At 42.4% G+C, this 25,796-nt stretch overlaps 1 protein-coding gene across 1 annotated transcript in view; it reads right to left on the reverse strand.

Moving 5' to 3' along the window:
* Positions 1-1,486: 1,486 nt before the first annotated feature.
* LOC310778809 (putative monooxygenase p33MONOX) overlaps positions 1,487-25,796 on the reverse strand; it is a gene marked incomplete at its 3' end in the record, with an annotated part of 35,051 nt that continues 10,741 nt past the window's right edge. Inside the window, exons 4-8 of the mRNA XM_083639254.1 lie at positions 18,105-18,213; positions 15,705-15,841; positions 6,140-6,246; positions 4,670-4,893; positions 1,487-1,698 (exon numbers count right to left, since the gene is read on the reverse strand). Of these exons, the coding sequence (XP_083495380.1) occupies positions 1,487-1,698; positions 4,670-4,893; positions 6,140-6,246; positions 15,705-15,841; positions 18,105-18,213 (789 nt within the window). The remainder of the gene's footprint in view (positions 1,699-4,669; positions 4,894-6,139; positions 6,247-15,704; positions 15,842-18,104; positions 18,214-25,796) is intronic.

Genomic DNA, 25,796 nt, shown 5'->3' on the forward strand with positions numbered 1-25,796 from the left:
AAGTTCCATGTAGGGGCTTTAATAGAATGGACCATTTGTGATGTACTTTGAAAGGGGTAAGACGTTTAAAGAATCAAATTGTATATTATCGGCATTATTTGTGCATATAAAAACGGCCCAGCGCCCCCCACCACGTACTTCCTTGAACTATCTTTGGAACTAGCTAGAATGGAGCTCATAGCCGTCTGAGTTACGTGATGATCGAGCATTTTGGACTTACGTTGGCACGACTCTCTCTTCAATGGCTCTGGGCATCACTACGACAACCAGTTGTGGGGGGGTGGGCACATTGTACTACAATGTAGTCAAAAGAGAGTAGTGTTGAGTAGAGGCGATACTATGCGGTCGAAAGCGATTATTAGTGCAACAATGAGGAGCGGCATCCAAAACAAACATACACACATCGGAAACATATACAAATCATGTTTCACATTAAACACACTTTCCTACAGGACTGGATCTGTGTGTGTGTGTGTGTGTGTGTGTTGGGGGGGGGGGTTAAAGTGCTATTACACGGCATCGATCTACTAATTCCAGGAATCTGTGTCTTTGTGTTTGTGTTTATCGCATGTCTCAAGAACTGTTGGAGTGCTCTGCTCAGTCAAACTTCCTGAACGAGCGCACACAGGAGAAACAAACAAGGGCGAAGGCAGTGAAGTTGTTTGGATGAGTGGTTCTCGAGAAAGCTGCAAGCAGAGATCTGCCATTCCGGACAGGAACGTTTTGAATGGACACTGCACTCGTGCTGTTAAACCAGGATTATCAACTCCACCCTCTGCTGATTTAAGTTCAGGTTGTCTCCTCATGAGCCGTGCTGCACCCAGGGTCAGATCAGGTACCTCACTTCAGAGTGAGCCTGTGCTAATGCTATGCTAACCCATGGCTAAGAGTTAGCCAAAGGTTAATATTGCGTAGCCACACCTCTGTGTCAAACAAACTGAGGTCTGGAGAAATTCAACAATTGGATAGAAAAGCGTGGAGCTGCTGTGGGCTGTTGTCAGGCTACAAACCGCTTCAAACCAATAAAACTGTATTAAGGCCAAGCCTTTCCCCATAGACCCCATGTTAAAATGCCCGACTTTTCAGCAGAAGTAAACATGTTTACAGCCTGGTACAAAAAAAAACAGTTTTGATCTCTATACTGTAGCTATTTTCCCCATTCATAACAACTATAGCATATGGGGTGTGTGGATTTTTATAAAACTCCTCACCCATTTTGTTGTACAGTCTATGGCTGCAAAAAGAAGTCCGGTTGTATGGAAGTCAATAGTCTCACTTGAGTAAACACTTCCCTAATGAGTTTATGGTCTCAATGGCTAGTTTCAAGTTTTCTTCAATACACTGACGTTAATTTTGTAAGTAATGGCCCCATTTAGAGTAAAATTGACGATAAACCAGGCTATGCTGTCTGCAGTGCCTGGGAGAAACTACTGGGACCATGTGACTGTTGGAGTTGCTCTTGTTGGAGCGGGGTGGTGAGATGTGTCTAGAAGCTGGAGGGGGTGAGGATGTTCATGTCTCTGGGCTTCAGCTTGTGGCTTCTTGCCTGTCTCCGGCCCTCCACCGTGGGAATCTCCATCTGGGGAGGGGCTAGCTTCTGAGCGGTGGGGTCGTCGGCCAATCGCGTGGCCTGGGCCTTCATCACCTCCATGGGGGTTGGTTTCTGGGCGCCAAGGTACGCCTGCAGTGCAAAGCCCGCTGGGAAAGACAGGGCAGAAACAGTGTGAAGGAACTGTAAAACACGCTCAAACTGAGACTAGGGATGCACAATATGGAATTTTTCAGCCGATACGATGACCGATAAATATCTGCTTCTCCTGGCTGATAACAAATACGATAAACCGATAATTATTTCACATTTTTGTATTTAAAACCTGTATTTTATGCACACCTGGGGTAAAAAAAGAAGAAGACAAAAGGCAGATGTCGTGAGCAAAGATGGATCATTTAATATTCCATCTTACCTAACCAAATCTAACTGACATCACTACTGCGGACACAAAACAAAGAAAACTTCTGATATAATTGTTTTAGTAAAGTGTATGACTCAATTATAGTCAAAAAATAAAGCCTTTTATAGAACCAAACGCCTATGGCTGCTTAATGTGCAGATCAAACACAATGACAGAAGACACAGTAATTTAGACTTTATTGTCATGTTACTGATGTGTTCAGATTTTGCATTGGGGCCAGTTCTATGAAGTGAATGGGGCAGGCATGGAAAGTCCCACTAGAAACCATCATATCTGTCTTTCACTTTTTACTGAAAAATGCTGTCACCAGATTTAAGAAAATACACTATGTGATTTGATTGATGTTTTTTTATGTAATGTGCGTGTTTGTTTTCTTTAACAGATCATGGCTGTCTAACAGCTGCATATAGCTCAACTCCAAAGTCCCTGTTTGGTTTATAGTGGGACTTAGCTCCCAGTTAGCTTAAAGAGCATGATGCCGGTTAGACACCACTTTTCATTCATATGTGGGACTTTTATGTAGCAATTAGGATTCTCTTGTTTTTTTATTTCCCCCCAGGCCCCACACATAGCTGCATCTAGACTGTTTTTTGTGAAGCAGATAAAAACCCTCAAATCTAGCAATAACACCTATGACGATTTTAATACACAATAATCTATAAATTTTCCCTCTGAACATTACCTCCGTAGGCCGACCGTCTGTCCCGGTCTGTCCGCCCGTCGAGAGGCCGCTCACTACAGTACAACACCTCCACTCTGCAGCTGAAACTCCTCCCCTCTGCAGCTAAAACTCCTCCCCTCTGTAGCTGAAACTCCTCCCCTCTGTAGCTGAAACTGCTCTCCTCTTGAGCTCCAGCGAGTGCCACTTGTGTCCGTCTCCGACGATAAAGTTATCCGCCTCAGACCATTCTGCAGCCGGCTTACACGAGCTGAGATGGTCAAAATTATCTTTGCAAATAGGCGTTATTTTGAAAAACCGATTGCATATTGGGGGTCAACTAGTAGTTACGTTTGACTACTGAAACTATAAAGTGCCATATTAACCATAGATAGAGCGCAAACTAAACAGAAAGTAAACAGTTTCCTTTGGGGGGGAAATGAGCAGAGTTTTCTTTTTCTCCCATCAATGCCGTCAAACTATCGTACCAGACAGAGGGTCAAAATGCTATTGGTTTTGGTGGTAAATTATCGTACAATTATTATCTGGTGTTTTGGAAAGTTTTCTGCTGTACACATTGACTCTATATTATTATTATTATAGTAAGTACAGTAGCCCAAGTGTCGTCACAGGTGTTATCTGCACAGATGGCATTTTTTTGAACATGTGCATTATAATGCCACCTTTTTCTCCATATTTCTGCCCTGGGGGCATGTTTTAATTTTGTTTTTGTTTGTTGGGGGTATTTTCATAAGAATCTTGAGTCCTAACTGTAAATAATAATAAAAAAAATTACCTGCACCACGCTCTTTAATAACATTAGCTGGTTGTTTTTTTGAGTTAAAGACACAATCCCTGGACGTTTCATTTCGGGTAAAGGGGTTTCTATATGGTTTACACTAGCTCGCGGGCTCGCCCGCTGTACGCATCGAGCGCGCGTAGTGAGCGAGATGCCTAGTGATTTTAACTCTCCCAGTCAGAGTGAAGCGTCCCCACAGGAGGAAATCTAAAGGCTGTTAGCAGGAGTGTGTGTTTGCTCTGTGTTTACCGCTAGTCTGCTCTGTTTACCGCTAGTCTGAAGGTCGGTCACTTTTTAAAGCTGCACGTCAATGTTAACACTGGAAAGAGCCCACCAGTAGAGTTCTCCACGGGCCTGAAAATTCAAATCCGACCCGACCCTAGTAAATTGAAGTCGGCCCGAACCGACCAATTAACAATCCGACCTGGCCCGTCGGGCCAGGTCGGATTCCGTCAGTCTCAGGCTGTAACTGAGAACAGTAAAGAGAGTATCAATCTAGCCTACTGTAAATACATACTTTTTTCTTTTCTTTTTTTGCACAGCCCGAGCCTGACCCAGCCCAACCCTTTAGCATAAATTGTCAGGCCGAGCCTGTCGGGCTGGGTCGGGTCGCATCGGGCTCGGGCTGAAAATGAGAACTCTACCCACCAGAACATTGAGAATACTTAGGTCAGCTGGTTCTGGACTATGAACCATTAAGCAAGAATAGTCAGAACAAAACATGGTGAGGTAGCATTCAGTGACTATGCCGCATACAACTGGAACAAACTTCCGAATGATCTTAGACATGCTCCAACTGTAACGACTTTCCAAAGTAGTGTCATGTTCTCCATTGCCTACAATTAAACTCTTAGCACTTTAATTCCAAATAGATGTGGTGGGAACATGATCTGACCTCGATCCGACCTAACTACAGCACATAGTATAGGTCAGAGGTGTTTACCTGCTGTGTGGTCTGATCCCAGGTCAGAGGTGTTTACCTGCTGTGTGGTCTGATCGCAGGTCAGAGGTGTTTACCTGCTGTGTGGTCTGATCCCAGGTCAGAGGTGTTTACCTGCTGTGTGGTCTGATCCCAGGTCAGAGGTGTTTACCTGCTGTGTGGTCTGATCCCAGGTCAGAGGTGTTTACCTGCTGTGTGGTCTGATTCCAGGTCAGAGGTGTTTACCTGCTGTGTGATCTGATCCCAGGTCAGAGGTGTTTACCTGCTGTGTGGTCTGATCCCAGGTCAGAGGTGTTTACCTGCTGTGTGTTCTGATCCCAGGTCAGAGGTGGACGTGTGGACAAGTGGCCGTGGGCCGAACACGCCCCAGCGCTCCACCGCACCTCCTCCTCCACCTGCTCCTGGTACCCCTGCTGGTCCTGGTACTCCTGCTCCTGGAACTCCTGCTGCTGCATCTCCTCCCAGGTCCACACTGCTGTTAGAGCCAACACTCAGGTCTGAGCCTGTACTGTTCAACCAGCTCCTACACACGCACACGCACACACATTACATAACATTACAGACCAGACTGCATACAGACTTTATACACCAGTGTTTCTCCCTTTTTCGTGGTCTGCGTGAAATGTACGGAGGCTTAAAGGCCCAAGGGGTGTAACAGCACTTGCATGCATGCTGCGCTTCACCCGATCAAAATGAAGTGAACGTGACCGGTGTGTAGTCAAAACTGACCATTTTCAGCGTATAGCAAGTTGCTACTTGCTACTAGCAACGAGCTAGAGTTGTTATTGTTGTTTCATAGCAACGGACGGATTTGAGAGCGACACGCAAGGAGCGGAAAAGAAATGCATTAATGGGCAGAACCGAGGTTGGAGCCAATGGCAGAGCTTGCAGGGAGCGGAAAGGGATTTTCTTCCTCTGCCGACCGCGCCTCTTGAGTTCCTGTTGCACCACATTGAAACGAGGCTGCCCCCAGAGGCCCGAATCCATCGGTTGTTTAACCGATGGATTCCCAGATTGGCAAACAACCGACACAGAGTCCAGTAAAGAAAAGCCCATCTGGCCAAACAGCAACGATGTGACCAACGTCGGGGATGGGGGGGGTGGGGGGACTGTAGAGTTGGGGCTGTGTTTTCGGTTCATTTTACATTAGCTTGTTGTATTAGGTGCTGTGATATTGTGGTTTTGGCTTTCTATTGGATAACGTTAGCTTGCTTGCTAACGTGGCTATAGCTAATAGATTTACCAGGAGTCTGACTCAGACTCCTCAGGCTATTATTGAACATGTTTTTATTACATGAATAAATAAACGTTCCGTCTGTCTTCAGTCAGGGTCCATGGCATGAGTCTCTTCCTTCTTGTCTCACAGCAGCTGGCAAGAAAATAGTGGGCATGCACACGGCCACGCACCGATGCATTCTCGTTTGAACATGTTGTGATCGAAACTGGAGAGGGATTGAGCGGGTGATCGGTGCTGCTCCAACTTTCACTCCGGTACCACTCTGGTCCCCGCTCACCGCTCAAGCCAAAATCCCCCCACTCCGCTCCACGCTCCACTCCACTCACATGGTCTGCCACCGATAGCAGCACCGAACGTCCAGGACCTTATTGATACTCCTGGTACCGACCAATCCGGAACGGGTACCAATTAATACTGGTACTCGGTACCCATCCCTAGATATGAGAGATATTCAGAATATCTCCCAATGTTTTAAAAACCAAAAGCAAAATAAAACAGGATTAAAAGTGAAAACAAGTAAGCATTGCAGTACCTGCGCTGCTGTTTGGGGGAGCTGTGGGGTGTGCTGGAGGGAGTGGACTGCGCAGAGGAGCTGTGTCGCTCCTCTCTGGCCTCCTCCATGCTCTGGATTTGCAGCTTCTAAACAACAACAACAACAACAAAGCCTTCAGTCCGACTGGTTTCAATGGCTGTGGCATTTCAATGGGACTGTTCAGATGCGATTCAAAATGATGTAATGCGTTGTGCTCTCTTAAGGCTGGAACACACCAACCCAACTTCAAAGGACCAATGAAGGCTAACTGCAGGGTGTCCTGCTGGCTCACCGAGTAGAGCTCGTACCATAATGGCACAGTCCTTATCACAGCGACCCAGGTTCGAATCCGGCCTGCATTGTTGCATGTCCTCCCCTCTCTCTCTCCCATTACTTTCTGACTATCTATCTGTCAAATAAAGCATTAAATGCAAAAAAATAAATAAAATAAAAATAAGCAAAGACTACAGCCGATGGGCAACTAGCACGTACATTCTGCGCCTGCGTGAGACCTAGGACTGTGGATATACAAACCGGATACATGAAACAAAGCAGAGTTTGCTGACCATTTAACTCACCTAAAAGGTTTCCTATCAATCAATCAATTTATTGTGAAGGGACAGTGTACATTAATCAACATTTGACAATCAGTCATGTAAATATACCCGAGTTAGCCAGAAGGCTAATTTTCGTCGGCAGCCCCTTTGCCTGGTGTTGATTGGCATCCTAGAAAGAAAAACTTGCAATAGTTAAAAACAAAAGCAAAAGACAAAAGACAAAAAAAACAACAAAAACAAAACAAAAACAGCAGCAACAAAAAACACCATTGTTAGGAAAAAGAAGGAAGCCTACATACAGTACAGGTGAAACAGGATAAAAACAATAAAACCCACATAGGTATCATAAACGGACAGGATAGACAAGGTATGGAAATGGGTAAGTGAGGAGCTATGAAGGTGGTTGAACAGCAGACAATGTTGACATGTTTGGTTATTAGTTAGCCATTTCTTAGCGTTGTATTTGAATGAGCAGAAGGATGGAGATTCTCTGACTGATTGTGGTATTGAATTCCATTGGTGAGAAGATATGAAGAAGAATACAGCCGGGCTAAAAGCAGATTTCCTGAGTGGGATTGTACAGTCCCCTCTGGTTGCGCCTCTAGTGGCTCTGGTTGAGGTGGATTTTGAGATGATGAAAGCAGACAGGGGAGGAGGAGCTAAACCGTGCATGATCTTATAGACTAGGCAGACATTTTTGAATTTGATGAGATTTTCCCAACTGAACAGATTGTATTTGTTTGGGATGTAGCAATGATGATAACTGAAAGGTTTCTTTCCAAAACTTTGAGTGCTTGTTTGTATAATGATTCCAGTGGTTTTAAGACAGTGGAGTGTGTATTGGACCAGCTTATCAGACAGTATGTGATGTGAGAGATGATCATTGAGTGGAAGAATAACTTGGCTGCCTCAGTTGATGGGAGTTTCTGGTAAATCTGAAGTTTGACAGACAGAATTTTACTTTATTGCAGATTTGTTTTATGTGGGTTTTGAAACAGAGGTTTGAATCTATATGTATGCCTAGGTATTTGTAAACCTGGACAACTTGTAGTTTCTCTCCTGAAATATGAATGTCTTGCCTAATGTCAGCACTGTGACCTTTGGAGAAGAACATACAGACAGTTTTGGATATATTCAATTGAAGACAGGATTGATTGAGCCAGCTGTGACCTTCACCATAGCATCTGTAAGCTTAGTTGCGACCTCTTCTGCAGATTTACCATGAGTAAAAATGAGCAAAAAAAACAGTTGGGAGCGGGATGAGAGGTAGGATTTGATAAGGTTGAGGAGCTCTATGGAAAAATTGAAGTTAAGCAGTTTATGCAGCAGGATATTATGATTGACAGTATCAAATGCTTTTCATAGGTCAAGGAACACAATATAGCGACTTCTAATCCAGAATATGTCTGATATATACCGTAAATTCCGGACTATAAGCCGCACCGGTGTATAAGCCGCACCTGCAAAGTTGACTATTTTTTTCTTATATAAGCCGCACCGGACTATAAGCCGCGGGTGTTTTAATGGTATTATTTTTTTTTTTTTTATTGTGTTTTAATGTTTAATTACCATATGTAAGGGTTCATGCACAGAGGGGATTGTCGGGAAAGAGATGGCTGTTTGAGGAAGCTCCCATTTATTAACATTTCAACAAAACAACATAACACAACACCACCTGTGTTGTTTTTTACAGTGCACACAGTGTCATACAGTGTGGTGAAAAGAGGGCAAGAGAGGAAATTAAAACAGAAGTGGATTTATAGTTAGAAAGAGTGCTAAAAAAGAGAGATTTTTTTTTTTTTTTTTTTTTTTTTAAATCCATAGATAAGCCGCACCGTTATATAAGCCGCAGGGGCCAAAAAAGGCCAAAAAACGGGAAAAAAGGTGCGGCTTATAGTCCGGAATTTACGGTACATATATACATTCTGGAGTGGCGCAACGCCGCTGCTAGCCACAGATGTTTTGTTGTTGTTTTTGGTCGAGGCATTGCGAGAGAGGATGAGAAGAGAGAATTCACAGTTACGGGTGTGCTCTCGCTCGCTCCCTCCCTCTGGAGACAGGCAGAGAGAGCAAGAGCAAGAGACAGATATCTGTTTGAAGCAGGCTGCAAAAACAATCCTCCTAGTCCTAATCATACATTTTGTGCGAGACCGCAACTTTCCAAAGCAGTGCTGCCAATTTGGTGACTTTTCACACCCCCCTGGGAGCGCTGTGTAACAACTTGTTTGCTCACACGAGCAAACCTCCGCCATTTAAGGCCAATTGCTTGTTCGTGAGGCTTGAGTTGAATCCGCTCCAAAACGGGCTCTTCCTTGGCTACACGCTTCCATGAGGCGTTATTATGGAACCCACCGTGGATTTGAGCAGACCACGCCCTGCGCCCGCCTAGCGGTCTTGCGGCGGGATTTGTCAGGAGTATTTATTTTTGACAAGTGTGGGGATCATCATTGCACAAATCCGATTTCTGGGTACAAGTTGGGTAGCATAATTACAAAAATAAATAAAAGACTAATATTGGTTGCATGGTCGAGTGGTATTGATCCAATGAAGCCACATTAGCGTGACCATAATTTATTTCAATGTCCGCTATCAAGAGTAATTCGGTTGGTTAATGAAATCGCTGGGTTGGGCGCAGAGTGTTTGTGGTGTGGGAGATTCGAGCTGAGAAAAGGCAACAACAAAAGGCTCGCTCCTGGCCAATCCCGGCACTTGACTGCTGCGTAGGCGGGCGCAGGGTGTGGTCTGCCCAAATCTAATTCCATAATAACGCTTCCATGAGGCTTCATGAAAATCTGGCGAGTAGTTTTTCTTCCTCTTGATAGATAGACTTTATTGCAGACTCAAGGTCCATACAAAAATACAGTCAAATACACACAATACAGAAAAGATTAAAAGAAAACACAAAATAAAAATAGTCTAGTGACTCATTTTAAAAGACACCTATACCAGTGCTCCCAAAGCTGAGATGTGCAGTGTGTGGCACTGTACGCAATGTTCACCAGCACCACAACAAGTTGATTTTCAGAATCATTTAACCAACAGATAAACCTGTACATTACATTTCTCAAGACAGCTTGCAGTGTGTTCACTCCAGCACTCACAAACATCTCACTCACACTAGTCCACCTGGGCCTTTTTAGCAGTATTCTCAGAGCATCATTATATGCCACTTGCAGCCTCTGAAGGATAGTCGTGATAGTCGCCGCTGACCTCCGTTGAGCAGCACCAGGAAAGTGAGCTGCAGCCAAGGAAAGAGCTGAGATGCAGTGACGTGCACAGACATTTTGGGGGGCAGGTGCATGAGTGTGACGGCCCTCTATGTGCTGTCTGGGCCTGTGTGTATGTTTGTCTGTTTCCCTCTGTATGTTCTCCCTCAGGTCCAGGCAGGAGGAGCAATCAAGCCAACTGGGAGCACCTGGCCAGTGCCCCAGAGGCTTCTTAGGCCATGTCCACGGAGACGGAACCGATCTTTTTTTTTTCCGTTTAAGAAAGGTTTTCCATAAACACGGAAACGTTTCAAGAAATGTGTGTATCCACATGAAACCACTGAATACCACTGAAACCGCTGTAGTATATATGCCAGGCCGGTAAGTGGCGCTGTAACGCTGCCACAAGTACACCAAAAGCAGAGAATAAGACAATCTCGTCAATAATGGCATTCAACCACTAGGGGCGCACAGTCTATAATGTGTATCTCACTGTAGCGAGCAGCTACCCTTGGCTTTGCGGGGAGGTTTGCCATGTCGATGAATAAAATGATTAAACCTATACAGGCAAATGCAGAGCTGTTCAGCAGGGCTGATGTCTCCCTGTAGCCTACAATATAGAGCGTTAACTATCGGTAACGTTCCTGATATCATCCACTTCCATGATCTTTAGACATATGTTGCAAACACATCCCAGCGTATTGGCCGCTCCTGCACATCACAGCACAGGCTAAATGATGCAACATAAATATACATTATATAAACTCATGGCATAAATGTGTTTTTATTGAAAAAGTGGCGTCAAGTAAGCTAAAGTCTTGTTGGAGTGGACACGAGTGGACATCACAGTGCAACCATGTGGTCGTCAAACCTCTCACTTCACTATTCACGTTGTATTTGCGAGGGCTATATATAGAGCATCCCGAGTATGTGTGTTACACTCAGGGTTTACATTTAATTTCATTTCGTCCAAAATTCAAATATTCCAGAATTGCATGTTGTATTAAAAATAAATATTATTTCTATCTAACACGTTTAGCCTGATTTTGTTTGTGTCCTTGTAAAAACGTAGTCGCCACTAAGCTTTCTGGGAAATATCCGATGAAGGGAGGGAAGGAGTGGATGGGAAGAGTCAGCTGTGTGGAGCCCTGAGGCTCAGTAGCTAGCGTTGCTGGCAGAGAGAGGTGGGGCTATGTCGTCATCGGTTCAGGAAAGATGCGTATGGGTTGTAAACACGGAAATGCAAGGGTGGCGTCTTCAGATTCGTTCACTCTGGGACCCGGTTTAAAAAATTAGCGTATTCTCCCAGAACGTATAGTCCCAGAATGCTGGTTCCATCTGGACGAAACGTCCATACGAGAAAAACCTTTAGCGGATACACCTAACTCGTCTCCGTGTGGACATGGCCTTAATCAGCTGACTGCTCCTCATTCAGTGGAGGCTCTCCCCTGCTTACAGCAGACCTATACTTTTGTTCGGCGTGGCCGTTTTGGTTGCTTTTACACCCCTTGCAACACCCCCTCCATATTTACATTCTCACACATCCACTCACTTACACTACTGACTAACTGACTTACACATCCCATTGTTGTTTTTGTTGCTTTTTTCTTAGAACTTTAATTATTCTTAAATAAATTGCATTCTGTTTGCACCTTAAACTGTGTATTTCCCATTTTTTGTCATGGCTTTAGGAGCCAGGTCATGACAATGAGTGAAAAAGGGGCACCCCACTCAAAATTATGTATAAAAAATAAAGCTACATACAGTCAGGCCCGGATTAACACAGGGTAACCAACAGTGGCGGCTCCTGAGCTTGAAACCAAGGGAGGAAACTCTCCCTTGTTTTGTTTTTTGCGTTTTTTTTCTTTCTTTTGCAGTTTGAAGACAGATTTAGAGGAATATCTTATTTTAATTTAGCATTAGGATTAGACTGTTGTGATATCATTGTTCAGTTTTAACCATCAATAATTGTTCGTTTTCTCATTTCATTTCTCAGAGTATATTTATTTCGAGATTTTTGTCAATTATTTGTGCTGTTATGGTTATTATTAGTTTAGTTACTCACTTCTACACTAGCTTAGATTGTGTTGCTTATGGATGGAATTATAGTGAAAATAGATAATCCCCCCGTTTTGCTGGGAACCCACTTTGACCCCACTAGTTTAGGCTACAACTGTTGCGAGAAGCTGGTGAATTTTTGCACATTTTCAATGCAGATTGAAGAAAAATAAGATGGATGAAACAGCTGACACACAATTTAGAGTTGGTCAGATTGTGTGTAGTCCACAAACCCTTATATCTATATACTGTATGCTCTTTTCTTCTTTTTTCTTCTTGTTTCAGGATTTATCTCTATGCATTAGGCTGTCATTACTATTTATATAAATCTATTTATTCACATAGATTCATGATATATTATGGTATTCACGAGTTTCCTGTTGAGACCGTGGGCGCTTCCATGACACCCTCCATCCCTGCTTCCAGCTGCCGGTTGCCTGTTTCCGCCCAGGACCATTCATAGCGAAAGAGACTGAAAAATAATCATAATAATTGTTGTGACTTTGTACCTACCTATGTCTTGTAATGATGCCCCCAGCACAATAATTTCACACGTGCATAATTGTACAACGGAGTGACAATATCTTGAATCTTGAAAGAGAGAGACCACTAAAGCTATGTTCAATTACCAAATAATCAGAGTTCCGGTTTGGACGTTTAGCCTTCAAAACAAAATCGGCCGCTATGCAACCACATACTATTTTTAGCAATTTCGGCTAAAATAAGCCCGTACAGTACGAGTGACATTCACATCGTTTTTGTAAAATATCGCCGCTATGCAACCACACAACATTACTATTTTTAGCCATTTCGGATAAAATAAGCCAAACGTTCCCACTCTTTGACAGCGGCGCGCACGTCCTTGCTAGTTAATTTTTTTTAAACAGGAAGTCGACAACCGGCAACTGCTGAGAATCATGGGAAACGTAAGTCCAGAGAATAGGGTGAATACAGCCTACCTGTGACATCAATGTTTTGATGAATCTACTGTCTAAAATGTAGCCTATGGGCTACATGCACAACTCCACTACTTCCTGAAATTAGTACAGCTTCTTTATTTCCTGTCATCACTATTGGATGAACTGATTAATGTCAGGTGTGCTGCAGTCACAACAATGATCAGGCACACCTGATTAATCAGTTCATCCAATAGTGTAGGACAGGAAATAAAGAAGCTGTACTAATTTCAGGAAGTAAAGAAGTTGTGCATGTAGTCTATTACTGCATGACTGATCCTATGATGTCATTGTAATCACACTCAGGTGTGCTTTCACAGGATAGGTGTTGTCCATACAATCAGCCCACCTGTCTTTATAATGGCTGTCTTGCACTGTGTTTGTATGAGACTTGACAAAGGCTACGGCCGAAACTGTTGTCAAATAGCATTAAATTACACTTTATTGCATCTGGAACCAGAGTGTGCGTGTGCGGCTTCCCCTCTATCAACAAACTTGTTTAGTTAAATTCCAATTCACCAACTTTGGAGCGTTATTTACCCCCCCTTTCCGACATGCTAGGTTGACATGCTTGGTCCCAATCGATTCCTTATTTCTTCTACTTTCAGGTATAAAGATCACCACTCTAGCTTTAAAAATGAGCTCGCTGTCAGCCATGGATTTACGGCCAATTTCAGTTTAAAAATGTGGGAGTTTAAGGTTGCGGTTTTTATTAGGAAAAATGACAGGCTATGCAGCATGAAACATTAATATGAAAAAATAGCGTTGCTTGGTGGACTATCCAATCAACAACCAATTTGGTTGAATAAATGAATTGATTGGTAGTGATTGGTGAGGGCGGTTTAGGTTTCACTGTTCCCTGTGAATTGCATGTGTTTTTCAACCAATCATAGATTTGCCTGAGATAAATTACCAAGGAATTGAACAGCCCAAGAGGGGAATGTTATTGTAGTGTACCCCTGAAGGCACGACAGACAGACCCACTGGCACAGACTGTCTGCATGCCGCTCCATCAGTGCCCTACAGGTGTCACTGTTGTTGAAGCATTTTAAGAATACCATGCATATTTACGAAGAAAAAACATTTGATTGATATTTTATAAAAAAAAATATATATTATTATATAAAATCCCCCATCTCTTCTAAAAAATAAGGGAGGACCACCCTCTCTTGGATACATTAATAACCTCCACCTGGTAACCACACTTGAAGTGTTCCCCTCCTACCAATTTACATGTAAATAAATTGGTAGGATTGGTATTGCATTGGTATTGCAGGGAGAGCAGGTCTACTAATTGTCCCGAGGACCAAATCAAAACATGGTGAAGCCGCGTTCTCCCACTATGCCTCTCATAACTGGAACAAACTCCCTGAACACATTAGATCTGCCCCTACTCTGCCTATTTTTAAATCCAAGCTAAAGACCTTTATGTTTACTCTTGCTTTTAACTGCTACTAAACTACTGCCTCTCTCGGCCTGTAATTTTTAATTTTTTTTTCCTGTACATTTCCAACAAATGGACTGTACATGTAATAATAATACTGAAGAATGCCTTGTAACTTATTTAAAACAGAAATAATGTTTCATGTTTGTTAATTTGAGTATATATTTTAACTAAAACTGTCGGCTGTGTTTTTTATGTGTTTTTTATATGTGCATTGCTTTGCTGCTTGTTTTTTCGATTATTTTTTTGTAAAGCACCTTGAATTGCCTTTGTGTATGAAAGGTGCTATATAAATAAAATTTGACTTGACTTGACTTGACTAAATAAATAAAAGTCTCCATTTTTACACAATTAAATCAACACGATTTATGAGTGTCAGTGAAATGCTGCAATTTATAGTATTTATTATGTAGTATTTTTACTGATACTTATATGCTTAAATTAATTCAGTGGTACTCATATTCTGGTTTATTTCAAGAAAAACATTTTGGCTAGTGGAAATTCTAATTGGCTGGTAACTTTAAAATCTGGTAGCCATATTGGCTGGTGATCAAAAGAGTTGATCACCCTGTTGAAAGCCCTGCAGGGAGAGCAGATAGTAACATGGGAGTGAGCAAGAAAAGGAGCAAATATTGATGGTTAAGACTGAATAATAAGTAGAGAAAATCCCGCATGACACTGACCTTACTGGTAAACTCTTTATTAGAAGATATATAGGGAAACAACCTTTTTAAAACCTGATGAAGGTCTAGCACCGAAACGTTGTTTCCCTATATATCTTCTAATAAAGAGTTTACCAGTAAGGTCAGTGTCATGCGGGATTTTCTCTACTTTTAGTTCATTTTCCATCCTACGCACCTGATTTAAAGTTTTTTTTAGGTGTGCAACAGCTCTTTCACAGACTAAAGGTCCTTACACACCGAGCACGTTTTTTTCGTGCGATTAATTCGCACGTCAATAATATTTTCCGAACCTATATCAGTCAATGCAACCGTGCATCCCAACGGCGAAGTTTCGCCCAGCGTTATTGCGGTGTTTATTTTTTCGAACCACGGTCGATTTTTCAGATATTCGCTTCCGACGTGTACACATCTGTGGCTGTGATTGACAGGTGGGTCAAAACTCGCATTGCAATTTCGTGCCGTATATTCACATCGCTCTTGATGTGTAAGGACCATAAGACTGAATAATGACATCACAACTACCGTAATCTAATCCTAATGTTAATTTAAGATGAGATATTCCTCTAAATCTGGCTTCAAACGGCCAAAATGTTCCGCCTTTGGTCGACGTCCGATTATTGGGTCTATGTGACAGGGGTTGAATGCCCAGGCTCTATCTTACCTGGATGGATTCAGGCATCCGCTGGTGGTAGCGCGTCTCCTCGGCCGTGAGGCCCTTGTGCGGCGTGTAACCGGTGTCGGTAAGCCCCGCCCTCTGCTCAAACCTGTACATGCTGTCATGTTGAGTCTGAGTCTGCTCTGTGAGACAGAGAGATAGAAGACAACAGGGGGCTACTGTATATATTCATCACTTCATATTTCACAAATATTTTTTCTCCTCTGAAAGAAGCTTACATCCTTCAAAATATCATAACAATAAAAAAAAATCTGAAGGACTAGTAACTGTGCAGATATTATGATTAGCTCAGTTTAATATTTCACTACAGTACTATAGTAAGGCAGCCAGAGGTTCCGCGCGGCGGTGCACAATTTCTCAACTGCGCATGCGAGCATGGCGCTAGAAATGAGCGCGCAAAATGTCTAGTTAATACTAATTAGGGCTGTATCGAATAGTTCGAAGCTTCATTCATAACGTATGAATTTTAAATCAACATTTGAATGCTGTGGCCACACTGATCCATTAGAAAATGGACAGAATTACTAATCGATAACTTTATGTTATGTATTGGCCCCAAGTCCCTCACCCGCTCTGCTCAGAACTTCTCTCTCACCATCGACGGCTCCATCATCACCCCCTCCGCCCATGTCCGCAACCTTGGTCTCATCCTCGATCCCACCCTCTCCCTCCTCCCCCATGCAAATCATATCACCAAAACTGCTTTCTTTCACCTCCGGAACATTGCCCGCCTCCGCCCCTCCCTATCCCTCCCCGCTGCTGAAACTCTCATCCATGCCCTCATCACATCCAGACTCGACTACTGCAATAGCATCCTCTACGGTTCCCCCCACAAAATCATCAACAAACTCCAATACGTCCAGAACTCCGCTGCCCGCCTCCTCACCTCCACCCGCCGCCGAGACCACATCACTCCCGTCCTCCATAACCTCCACTGGCTCCCAGTCAAATACCGGATCAACTACAAAATTCTACTCATCACCTACAAAGCCCTCAACAACCTGGCCCCCCCCTACCTCTCTGATCTCCTCCCCCGCCACGTCCCTACCCGCAGCCTCAGGTCCGGGGACACCAACTGCTTGACGATCCCCAGGACCAAGCTCCGGACCTGGGCGACAGGGCCTTCTCAGTTGCCGCACCCACCCTCTGGAACACTCTCCCCAGCCACATCCGTCAATCTCAGTCCATAACATCCTTCAAACAGGCCCTCAAGACCCACCTCTTCAACCTCGCCTTCTCCTCCTAACCTCACTCCACTCTACATACTGTCCCCACCTTTCATGAATGTTTCCAAATTAAAGTATTTATTTCTGTGTTTTCTGTAAAGCGACTTTGAGTATTTAGAAAAGCGCTATATAAAGATAAATGTATTATTATTATTATTATTATGTCCGTTCGGTTGTTTTGGAATGTCAATGCTATAAAAAAAAAAAAAAAATCTGATTTGCAGTGACGAATCAGTCTGTCCAGAAAAAAGTTCAACAGGGCTGTCTTTCTGTAAGTCAAAACGGACGGGAATCTGACAGAGATGGACGCATCATCAGCGCTGCCACACGGACAGCTCTCACTGAAAATGAATTGACATGAACGGAGACAGATCTTTTGCAAAAGTCATTTTCATTATTTATTGCCTTTTCTGTCATAGCATAATGTTGCTATAAAACCGCATGATTTTTATTTCATCATTATTTTATGCCCTTATTGGATTACCCTTCTGTTTCAGTTTATTTATTTAAAGGGGGGGGCATACAAACACCATAAAAGGTAATTAAAATACTTTTGCCCTACTCGGCAAACATGCTGGTTTTCAGAGGGTTCCTGCCCTGCAGCAAGAAAAAAAAGAACAGACAGTTAAAGTGATAGATATGTAGAAGAAGAAGATGGGAAAGTTTGGAGAGAAGAAATAAATAAGAGGGTTTAGGATTGTCTGGCTTAAGGCGCTGACAAGGTTCTGCGCAGCCTCGACTTGGAGCCTTGCTGCCGACGAGCGGTGACAGCGAGACTGTGAATACTCAAACGTAACTCGGCGCATTGGCTGCGGTACACGTGCAAAACGTTATCGTGTCGTTTACCAAGAACTTGCAATCATGTCGATGGGGGGGACATTTTATTGTCCCTCCATTTCAAAACTCATTCCGGTGAGCCTGCAGAAGGCTTTGCTAGATGAGGGACAAGCACTGTTAAATAAGGAAATGGCATTTCCTCATTCCTCACAACAAGGAGTTGACGCCGCAGAGTCACATTTCCGAGGAGCTGCACGCCCCCTCCGCCGAGCTGCGGCGATAGGACGCCCAGCTGCGGCGACCCCGCAGTGTAGAAGCTTTAAATGTAGAAATGACATTGGGGACAGCCCTAATATCAGTAATGTGTATAGACTTGTCGTACTGGTGATGAGGGACTTGATGATGATGGAGGAGGCCTTGGACTTCACTACTCCTGAAGACCTGGAGGGAGCGTCAGTCCCCGCAGACTGACCTGCTGCACCCTGCTCCTCCTGAGAGAGAGACAGAGAGAGAGGAGACACCAGCATCAACAACGACAGCAGTAACAACAATAACAACAACACTAATATCAACGCTACCCGATCCTGGACAGAGGAGGAAAGAAGAAAAAAAGCAAAGATGAAGAAGAAAGTGAAAAATCAGTAGGGGTGCAACCCCACCCCCTTTCCCCTGAAGATGCGTTAAGTCTTTGTTTAAGCTGTAATTCCTCGAATGCCCACTTGAGGCAGGACTCCAAAGTCCCGTTGTTCCTGTTAAAATGCCCCACTTTGTAACAGTAATTAAACATATTTACAGCCTGGACACAAACACGGTTTTGGTCTATATAGCTAATGTCACCTTTTCATAACACCTGTGGGGGGGTCATATCTTTTATAACCCTAACCTGTTTACATTTGATAAGGGTTTAAAGTTATGCATAATTAAGGGTGTGGCCCGGTGGAGTGACAGACGGCCATACTGCACAGCCGGCTGTGTAGCTATGCTAACATTAGGCTAATTGTCTGACCTCTCGCCGGTCCCGTCATCATTTGTGGTGTTGCAGTCTTTTTGTCAATATTGGGAAGTAAATATGCCTTCTTGCGATGCAGTTGGTTGTATTAACCGTACCTCAAAGAAAGGTGTTTCGGTGAGTGAATGAAGTTGTCGGTGGTCAGCTAATGTTTTACAGAGCCAGACGACCATCTGTGCTAATAATGCTAGCATGAGTATAGCATTATCCTTTTCACACACACTGAATATACCGAAATGCTAGACTTGATCATGACTGTAACGTTAAGGTGTGTTTGACCTAATAGAAATATTAACGTTAATGCACTCACATTTCAGCGTGGTTCCAGATGTAACCTATTTAGCTAGATGTTAAGAGGCTATAACGTTAACGTGAATGTCATGACCCATTAGTATTATCTTTTTATGCCTCCGCCGGCGATAGCCAGGCCGGAGGCATTATGGATCCGGGTTGTCTGTCCATACGTATGTCCGTACGATGTTCGTTAACGCGATATCTGAGGAACGCCTTGACGGAATTTCATCAAATTTGCCTAAAAAAATAAAATAAAAAATAAAAAAACGCACTCAACTCAACTCAACTAATAACTGGGTGCTAAATCCTACAATGAATGTCAAGAATAAAAGAGAAGAGGATAGCACTCAGAGTTAAACTTTAATTGCCTGCAAACGTTTGGGGCTGTTAACCCTTCATCAGTGCAGTAGCAAACAAATCAGGTATCACACAGGTGACTATATCATGGCAGCACTGGCTCAGGTGTGGTGATTGTCACCTCATTCACCCAGGTCTTACTCGAAAAAGAGATCTTGGATCTCAAGTAATTTTCCTGGTTAAATAAAGGTGAAAAAAATGTAACATAATTGATCATCAATTGCCTACAGTGCAATCTTCACTCAAAACCAGATCTGACAAGATCTGGATGTACAAACAATCAATAGATCAAAAAGATCGAAAAAACAGAAAAAGCATCACAGAAAGCAGGTCAATACTATCTCCTCATTCATCCCATTTGAAATGAGGGTACCAAGGGAGTGGATATATTGGCACTCTTTCTGTAAGAGAAGTCTATCCCTATTTCCACCTCTAGATGGCGCCTCCACAACCTCCAAGCCCATATAGTGTAAATCACTGGTGCTGTGATTGTGCCTAGCCATTTGTGTTCACATACCGTATTCTCGTTTTGAGTTCCCTTTTAGTTTTTCCAACATACAGTAAATTGCATGGGCATTTTAACAGATAAATCACAAACTTGGACCTACATGTAATTCTTCCTTTAACCTTAAACACCACCCCTGTAACAGGATGGGTGAAAGTGTTGCCCTTCAACATATTGTAACAGTGGACACAGTTGTGGCATGGGAAATTACCGCGACATGAAATGCATGGGCTTTTTAGGTGGGCCTAAATCTGTTTTAATCAAAAAGTTTCTTAAATTACGGTTTCTCTTGTAGAAAAATCTGGGTGGAGTTTCAAAAGCACTAGCAATACCAGGATCGCTGTCTAAGATGTGCCTGTATCTATTGACCACTTGTTTGACAGCGCTAGAAATAGGGCTAAACATAGACACCATGGCAGGCCCCTGAGTAGAGATGTCTCTGAAACTAGGTCTTAATAGATCAGACCGTGGTACCTGGCGTACCCTCTGCAAATGTTCATCAAGCAGAGTGTCCTTATACCCTCTATTCTTGAAGCTGTCTAAAAGCTCTATGGCATGAGACTCGAAAGTCTCCTCAGAGTCACAGATCCGCTTGATCCTCAGTAATTGGCTATACGGAAGACTTTTCTTGAGAGCTGGAGAATGGTAACTGCTATAATGCAGGAAAGTATTTCTATCAGTTTCTTTTTTGTAAATTTCAGTGTGTAAAACTGTACCTTCTTTTTTAACCAAGACATCTAAGAAAGGGATACGCTCCATGTCATAACACAAAGTGAACTTTATAGATTCCATCTTAGAATTCATATAAGTATGAAAAGCAAATTTGCCTCAAACATCTACTTAGACTCAAGGATGATCTGATTAGATTTTGGTGGTCAAAGGTCAAGGTCACTGTGACCTCTCGAACGTCATTTTCAAGCTTGTTAACGGGATATCTCAGGAATGCCTTGACGGAATTGAATCAAATTTGTCTCAAACATCGACTTGGACTCAAGGATGAAGTGATTAGATTTTGGTGGTCAAAGGTCAAGGTCACTGTGACCTCTCAAACGCCATTTTCCAGCTTGTTAAGACAATATCTCACGAATACCTTGACGGAATTTCATCAAATTTGCCTCAAACATCGCCTTGGACTCAAAGATGAACTGATTAGAATTTGGTGGTCAAAGGTCAAAGGCCAAGGTCACTGTGACCTCTCAAACGCCATTTTCAAGCTTGTTAACGCAATATCTCAGGAATGCCTTGATGGAATTTCATCAAATTTGACTCAAACATCGACTTGGACTCAAGGATGAACTGATTAGTTTTTCGTGGTCAAAGGTCAAGGTCACTGTGACCTCAAGAATGCCATTCCCAAGTTCGTTAAAGCGATATCTCAAGAACGGCTTGATGGAATTTCTGCCAATTTGGCTCAAACGTCGACTTGTGCGCAAGGATGAACGGATTACATTTTGGTGATCAAAGGTCAAGGTCACTGTGACCTCTCCAACGCCATTTTCAAGCTGGTTAACGGAATATCTCAGGAATGCCTTGACCGAATTTCATCAAATTTGCTTGAAACATTAACTTGGCCTCAAGGATGACTTGACGCAAGGATGAACCGATTCCATTATGGTTATCAAAGGTCAAAGGTCAAGGTCACTGTGACCTCTCGAATGCCATTTTCAAGCTTGTTAACGCGATATCTCAGGAATGTCTTGATGGAATTTCTTCGAATTTGCATCAAACGTCCACTTGGACTCAAGGATGAACTGATTAAATTTTGGTGGTCAAAGTTCAAGGTCACTGTGACCTCACACACCCAATTTCCAAGCTCTGTAACGCAACATCTCAGGAGCGCCTTGACGGAATTTCTTCCAATTTGCCTAAAATGGCGATTTGGACTCAAGAATGAACTAATGTCGGAGGCATAAGTCTGCGTTGCGGTCGTTCTAGTTTATTATAGTATTAGCTATAACAGGCATTCTGCGATTAACGTTAAAGCAGCTACGAGCAACTTTTTCGATTGTTATTAAACAGTATAAATTGAATATCAATGCATCACATCTTACCTCTAATAGTCGACGATACCAACGCAGAGTAGTCTCGCTTGAACCCCGAGTGAATCGGCCAGTGTTAGTGTGTCTGTAGCCAGGGCAGATCAGGAATTGAAATGAAACGGTTTGCAGCAGCCACTTCGGCCATAACCACAAAATAACTTCCAAAAAACCTGTTAGAATATAACGAGAGATGTTCCCGCGAGTATGCGTGGCGTTCACATTGTTTATGTTATGTTGCTAGGCAGCGCAAACGGCGTAAAAAGGCAGCTGCGTTTCACTTCCTGGTTTCACTTCCGCGTTTCACTTCCGGGTTACCCGGTCCGGTCGCTCTAGAGAGCCCCCTGTTGGCGCGAGTTTAGACAGACTATAGACTTAATAATCACCTAAGGGAGCAATCTCAGATACACACGGCTTTGGTCTCGTCGACTATTAGAGGTAAGATGTGATGCATTGATATTAAATTCATACTGTTTAATAACAATCGAAAAAGTTGCTCGTAGCTGCTTTAACGTTTTTTTGCACTTCAGAAACTGACCGATTGAGACTGAGACCTGACGTTAACGGCTTGATATCATATTCCAGATGCAACCTAGCTAGCTAGATGTTAAGAGGTTAACGTAAATGCGACTGATTGGGAATATATCAAGCCGAACGTTGTCATGTCTCAACCTGACAACGTTAATGGGTTGATATCATATTCTAACGTGATTGATATCATATTCCAACGACCGTGGCGTGCACTCACCCAAGATCCACACTGCTGTAGGAGTAAAATAAAATATAATATGCTTCAGGGAATGATATATAAAAAAGTTACATAATGGATGGCTACATTGATCAACGTTAATGTTGTTTCACAGTAGCTGATATCTGGCCATATTTCTGCAATTTCCAACTATTTATATGCTTAGTACGTTATAATAGCTATAATGTCAATAACAGATACATCTTTGGTTAAACTTTTATTGTAGTTTCGTGTTAATTAAGCCTACCGTAACGTGAATGTGGGACGACTCCACTGCCTCACAGACCCGGAGCAACGAGAGCAGAGGTGGATGGCGTGGATGTAGCCATAGCCTGTTAGCTAGCTTGTTAGCAGGTTTCGTCTGACCTAGTCAGCTAGCTTGGGGAATTCCACATCGAGCTAAGGTGGGTGTGTTTGTCAGCACATAAGCTCACCCCCATAAGCTATGCTAATCGGTGCTCATCCCACGCTCCACCTTCCCAACCCCCTCCGTACCACTAAAACCAAGATGGCGACAGCATTGACGATGAACTCAGCCAGGAAAATTAAATTTTATGGGATAGATACGTCCATATTATTTTACAGTCTATGGGTGCAACTAACGATTATTTTCATTATCGATTAATTTGTTGATTATTTTCTCGATTAATCGATTAGTCGTTTGGTCTATAAAATGTCACAAAATGATGAAGAATGACCATCACTTTTTCCCCAATGTCCAAAATAACATCCTCAAATGTCTCCTTTTGTCCTGACCAACAGTCCAAGTGCAGTGCACGCCACACAGCCCAGCCAACCCCAGGCGCATAGACTGCGTCAAGTCAGCCAGAATGTAAGTAGGTCGTCCGGCTTTAGCTCTTTCAAAAATAATTCATGATTCATGATTCATGATCAGCCCGAGACGAGACAGCCTGGAAAAGTTAAAGACCAGCCATTGTTGAGATGCGGTAGGTTTCTTGACATTTCTGCATGTGATATCATTACTAATTGATAACTAATTCACTTCGGACAACTTTAGAGCAGCTTAGAGGTGGTTAGCCCTGCGGTTGCAGTTTGCAGCTACAATGAGCTCCAAATGTTTACGTTAACCGTGAGTATTACTTATCCGTGAGTAATGTTTCCTCAGGGTGACTGACGTGACGACCGAGAGAGGACTGCTCTAGGCCAGCTGCTGATGCCCAGGATCAGGATTGATCCAGGGATTTTGTTGTTTATTTTTGTCTTCATAATAAACTTGAAAGATAGCTTTCAAAGATGTGTCTTTTCTTCATCACCATCACATGTTGCCTTTTCTCTAATAATAGCCGATATATATTGTTTCAATTGTTGAGTCCATAGTCTAACTGTTGAGTGGTCATTATGATTTGGTGCTATATAAATATAGATTGATTGAGTTGTTGACATCACATTAATGGGATCTACTGACTAAAACTTGATAATGTGCTAATTGTTTTTACCCAGTGTTTACTTTTTAATTGTTAGATGCCACCCAGTTTTATTGTGATTGAGTTTGATAGAATGTCAATGATAGTCTAAACGTGCAGTGTCATGCTGCATCGAGTTGACTTGTTTAGTTCTGTCAAGGGCTAGTGTTATCAAAACTTGCAATAACACATTGGCATCTTACAGTTAAAATACAAACGGTACATGTGTTAACCACAGAAAGTAGCATGCAACTGTTGCACAGCCATCAATCAGTGAATAACAAGGGAAAAAGATCAGGATAATTAAGTATTATTGAAGTTGTATCTGTTATTCATTTCAAAGATGTTAGCACTTATTTTCCCGTCATCATTGAGTATACCCACTTCTAAATCTCCTCTTACTGTGCAATTATTGCTAATGGCATTATGTGGCTATCTATTGTTTGATTAAATGTAACTAAATATTACTAGTATCTTTGAGTCCTTTAAAGAGTGTCCTACAGCCATATCGGTCCTATAGCTTCTGATTACATGGACTGATTTAACAGAGCCAATGGAGGCAGGATAACAGATTAGATGATACAGACCAGCATAGTTCAACTGTTTTGCTTAGATGTTGTTGATGCCATAAAAGTGAGGGGTCCTTGACAGTCTTGGGCAAGTTACTTTCTAAATGTAATATAATACATATACTAGTTACTTTCATTTGAAAGTAATAAGTTACTTTACAATATTACTTTCTGTGTAGAGTAACTCGTTACTTATTACACTACTTTTGCATTACTTTTACCAAAACAACAGCAGCAGCAGAATGACATCGCCACCCCGGAACCATCCCGAAACATAATGTCAACCGCCTTGTAAAATTCTAAATGTCATTATTTTCTTTTGTTATTGTCATCTGTAGTGGTTATTTGCATAAAAACACAGTTTGATTAGGAAATGATTGTTATCTTTTTTTAAATACCGGTATGTGCTTTGATTTAATAAAATGTAACTCAAATTGTAACTTGAGTTACTTGACAAAGTAACTGGCATAATATTACTGAAATCCTATAAGTAATAAGTTATATTACTGAATTACTGCTAAAAGTAATATATTACATGTAATATGTTACTTTTTTAATGAGTTACCCCCAACACTGGTCCTTGATATGAAAAAGGTTAATAGAATCAGTGATCAAGGTTTATGGAAAAGCGATGAATGTAATGTATTTTTAAATGGAGCAATTGAATGTAGAAGTCTGCAGATAATGGATGCCAGTTCCCGTGACTTGATCACAACCAAAATAATATGTCAAGGACCTACTAGTATTACAGCACTTTTACTGAGATGTCAAATCATACTGTGTGTGTGTTCAACAGCAATCAGTTATCACTGTCTGCCCTCCTTATGCTTACAGCAGCCACTGGCAATACTGTCAAGGGAATTGAATTGGAATCACGCACAGTGTAAACCATTTAAAATAGTTTATTAGATAATAGACAATCAATCACAACAGAACACGGGGTAGGCTACCTTACCAAGGCAAGCTAATAGTGTTAGCTTGCTGTCTCTATCTCCATGTCATAACAGCACAGACAACACACCTAATCCCAAACCTCCATTTTTGGTTATCAGTACTTATCTGTACACATGTTCCGGTGGGCTACTCGTCTAAAATAACTACTTCATATCTTAAAAGGCAAAATCGGACTGTA

This window comes from Poromitra crassiceps, assembly GCF_964638095.1.
Source record: "Poromitra crassiceps genome assembly, chromosome: 1".
In the NCBI taxonomy this organism is placed as follows: Eukaryota; Metazoa; Chordata; class Actinopteri; order Beryciformes; family Melamphaidae; genus Poromitra; species Poromitra crassiceps.